This window comes from Cydia strobilella, chromosome 17 (genome assembly GCF_947568885.1).
Source record: "Cydia strobilella chromosome 17, ilCydStro3.1, whole genome shotgun sequence".
Classification (NCBI taxonomy): domain Eukaryota; kingdom Metazoa; phylum Arthropoda; class Insecta; order Lepidoptera; family Tortricidae; genus Cydia; species Cydia strobilella.
The window spans coordinates 3,250,591-3,254,531 of NC_086057.1; the positions used below are offsets into that span (position 1 = coordinate 3,250,591).

The window sequence follows — 3,941 nt, forward strand, 5'->3', positions numbered from 1 at the left end:
TGTACTTTGGCCATTACAAAATGCACCCCATCCCATAAGTGAAGCATCTGAGAATATTTCTAAGGAGAAGTTATATTGTATAATGTTATTACTCTTTACTAAAATGTTCTCTTTCCACCACATTAAGTCTGTTTTGATTGGTTTATTGATGTTCATAATTCCTTCAAAATTATCATTATGGCATTCTAGAGCTAAGAACTTTTCCCCTTCTATACAAAACCATAAGGAATTGCTATGCAGACTGATACTAAGTTTCCTAATAATTTTGCAAATTCTCGAATACTGCATGATTTAATTTTAAGGAAGTCTTTAATTAAAGAGTATAAATTATTACGTTTCTTTACTGTAGGGCTTAAAGTCATGGTTTTTGAATTAATAGTAAAGCGTAAATACTCTTTCACTTGGGATGGTGTTATAGAGCTCTTTTCATCATTAATTATGAAACCTAAACATTGTAATAAATTACATGTTGTTTGGGTGTTATTTAGACATTCCTTGTAATTACTCCCAAGACAAATAATGTCATCAAGGTAGATAATAATCCTAAAACCCTGTTCTCTCAGTGTTTCAATAGCCGGTTTTAAAAGTTTAGTAAAAACTAGAGGAGCTGTAGACAAACCAAATGGCATACAGTTAAATTCATATAATTTCTTATTGAATGTAAATCTTAAATATTTCTTATGTGATTCATTTATAGGCACCAAATAATATGCATGTTTTAAGTCAATAGTGCACATGTAATCATCTGCTGTAACTAGTTTACATAATGTCCTAATGTCTTCCAGCTTGAAATGTTTTGTTATAATAAATCTGTTTAAACACTTTAAATTGAGAATAAATCTGTGAGACCCATCTTTTTTAGGGATAGTAAAGATACTAGACAGAAATTGCCCTTTACTTGGTTGACATTGGGTAATAGCCCCCATTACAATAAGTTTATGTATTTCCATTGTAATAATCTGTCGCTCAGAGGCATTAAATGTATTATTAAGAGGTACATTATGTTGACATGGTTCACTATCAAAAGGAATGGAATATCCATTTATCCATTTTAGGATTGTTTCATCATCTGTCAAAAACGCCCAACAATTATAAAAATGTTTAAGACGGGCAGCAAAATTTACCTTTATGGGTACTTCTCACGACCTCCTCGATGATGGGATGTTGTTGGTCGGCGGGTTGACCTCGCTTGTTGTGGTAGACGTTGATGGCTGCGGTGTGGCTTGTAGGTTGGGGCCTGGTTGCTTTGATATGGTCTTGGTTTGTAATTCGTGTTGTTTGCTCTTGTCGTGTAGTGACTTGGGGCGGTTTGGCGCCTGGGATTCTGATAGTTTTTTGGTGTGTTCTTGGGTTTAAGAATGCTGATTGTGCGTTTCATTGCAGAGGATGTATTTACCGATTCCTCTAGTTTAGAGTATAAAAACTCAGATCGCTTGTTTTCACTTAAGTTCTGTGTCAATGACTTATCCATAAATGGTGCAATCAACTTTCTGCGAATTTGGGTGTAATTGAAATGCAGGTTACTGAGTAGTCTTATGCTGTCACTCAGGGACTTTATTGCCTGTAATTTATCAAAATCTTTCTTGGTTAGATTATTAATTGTTTGAGTAACTAAAGCAATTGCTCTACCCAGGTCTTGCTGTCTATCTTTCAGTAAGTTGTCTCTATTAGTCATGGAGTTGTTGAGGAACCCTGCAAATTCTGTATTTAGTTTTGGAGCATCTAACAGTTTGATGTTTCTCGGGATCTTAGTCTTTGATCAGGATTCAAGCATCTCTTTATTAATTCCATCTGTTAGTATAGTATCGATTATCTTTACAATCTCCGGTTTTATTTCAGCACCATAGTTAGCATCATCATCCTGTCCCCCTTCTCCGAGAGCAGCCAGGATGTCTTGGGGCAGGTCTTCCTCTATCTCGACATCACCTTCCTCTTCCTCCTGTTCTTGATGGTGTTCTTGGTTTTCTTCTGGTTTGTCAGTATGAGCATTATCTTCTTCTTCCAACTTATTATAATTTTCATCCACACTATTTTGCTCCAAAATTGATAATGTTTCTGGATCCGCAGCTGAAATTTTTTCCATGATGTGTTAGATTTCAATCACATGCTTATGGTAAGTAATTTAGGTTTATACCTAAGTCCACACTATGATACCCAAATTTCAGAGCAAACTTGTCTAGTGAACCGAGCAAGAACCAATAACCATGGTATTTTCTCTAAAATCCACATATCTCAACGAGATCCTCCCCTTGATCCAACGGAATCTGGGGGTATGATTAGATGTTATCATCTAAGTTAATTTCACCCAACGGGGACATCAGGACTTCGAAACTCGAAAGATCCCGGTATGAAGGTCATGTAAACGATTGACATCTTCTAAAGTATCTATAATATCTCAACGAGATCTTCCCCTTTTCCACCGGAAAATGAGGGTAAGGTAAAACCAGAAAACTAGAACCAGATAAATTCTCTCAACGAGAGAAACGGGTTTCGAAACTCGAGCAACCCGTTTTAGGTTATGGATAATTTTACATCCATATTCATAGTATCTCAACGAGATTTTACTATGTCTAGGCAAAAACTATTCAAAATAACCTGCTATGTGTGGAAAAAACTGGTAATGCAAATCAAAATTCATTGTTTGATGAAAACTTACCTGTCATGGCTTCTTTGTATCTTTGTATTTTCCTTTCCATCTTACGTATCTTCCGTAACTTTTGTGCATCACCATCCTCACCTTCACTAAATCTTTTAGGCATCTTTTTTCTCACAAAGTATGTAATTCTTTACATATAACAATGTATAAAACTATTTATTTTCACGGGACGCGAACGTTAGTTTTTCGCGCTAAAACAGGAATGAAGTACGGTGACCATAGTGTTGCCAGGTAGGGTTATTTTTTTTTAGGCTCTGAAATCGCGACGTTAGACGCTGGAATCGGGATACTACATGTAATAACTACCTCGGACTAAGCACAAATATAATATGTTGCTGTTACGAGTTGGATCCTATTTTTATCATAATGTATGAAGGCACTTGTATAATAGGTACCTACAAGGAGCGTAATAGTATACTGATTCCATGATTGTTTTATTGATTCCATATTTGTAATTGTTTTTTTGTAATTTTTTGGTTAGTAAAAATGGACATGTAAAAGTGCCCCTGTGGCCTATTTGCTGAATAAATGTTTGATGTGTTTTGAATAATGCTTTTTTTTGCATAATAAAGAGTATACTATGTAATAAATACGATGCGGGGGGCAGTGTCAAGTCACACATACGTTCAGTACCTAATGCGTCAAGTTACGAAAGATCAAAAACCGGCCAAGTGCGAGTCGGACTCGCGCACAAAGGGTTCCGTACCATTACGCAAAAAACGGCAAAAAATCACGTTTCTTGTATGGGAGCCCCACTTAAATATTTATTTTATTCCGTTTTTAGTATTCGTTGTTATAGCGGCAACAGAAATACATCATCTGTGAAAATTTCAACTGTCTAGCTATCACGGTTCATGAGATACAGCCTGGCGACAGACAGACAGCGGAGTCTTAGACTAGTAATTAAATAGGGTCCCGTTTTATCCTTTGAGTACGGAACGCTAAAAATGGTAACATAAATTCAAACAATTTTATTCATTGGTCTGAATGTTTCAATAAAATATTATTTAAAATGTTTCGACTTTCTGAGATTATTTAATACACGTGCCTAAGACAAAATGTTGCGCAGACATTTTAGGGTTTTCATTCCCATTAAAATGCAAATTCAGGGGAATAATTCAGAAAAGGGAACTTTTTATGATACCGTTAACAAAGACCCCTGCAGTGCGGTGGAAATGCTGAATGTACGTAATTAGTTCAGTTTATGGCTTGATAAATTTTTATCGGGGCTTAGATAATTCATTCTAACTAAATAATAACAATCTTTATGAAGACCCTTGAAAAA

General features: G+C 35.6%; 1 protein-coding gene across 1 annotated transcript; it reads right to left on the reverse strand.

Moving 5' to 3' along the window:
- Positions 1 to 238: 238 nt before the first annotated feature.
- On the reverse strand, positions 239 to 2,708 carry LOC134749040 (uncharacterized). The gene is made up of 2 exons (XM_063683934.1): positions 2,657 to 2,708; positions 239 to 2,067 (listed from the first exon to the last, which is right to left on the reverse strand). Exons 1-2 carry the CDS (start codon positions 2,694 to 2,696, stop codon positions 1,760 to 1,762), a joined length of 348 nt encoding a protein of 115 aa, XP_063540004.1. The 5' UTR covers positions 2,697 to 2,708; the 3' UTR covers positions 239 to 1,759.
- Between the last annotated feature and the right edge of the window lie 1,233 nt (positions 2,709 to 3,941).

What these genes read in the sequence shown, in the direction of transcription:
- LOC134749040 (XM_063683934.1), bottom strand. Translation starts at nt 2,696, where the DNA reads ATGGAAAGGAAAATACAAAGATACAAAGAAGCCATGACAG. An exon ending in ATACAAAGAAGCCATGACAG is followed by an intron (nt 2,068 to 2,656) that starts GTAAGTTTTCAT and finishes AAAAAATTTCAG; the next exon opens with CTGCGGATCCAGAAACATTA.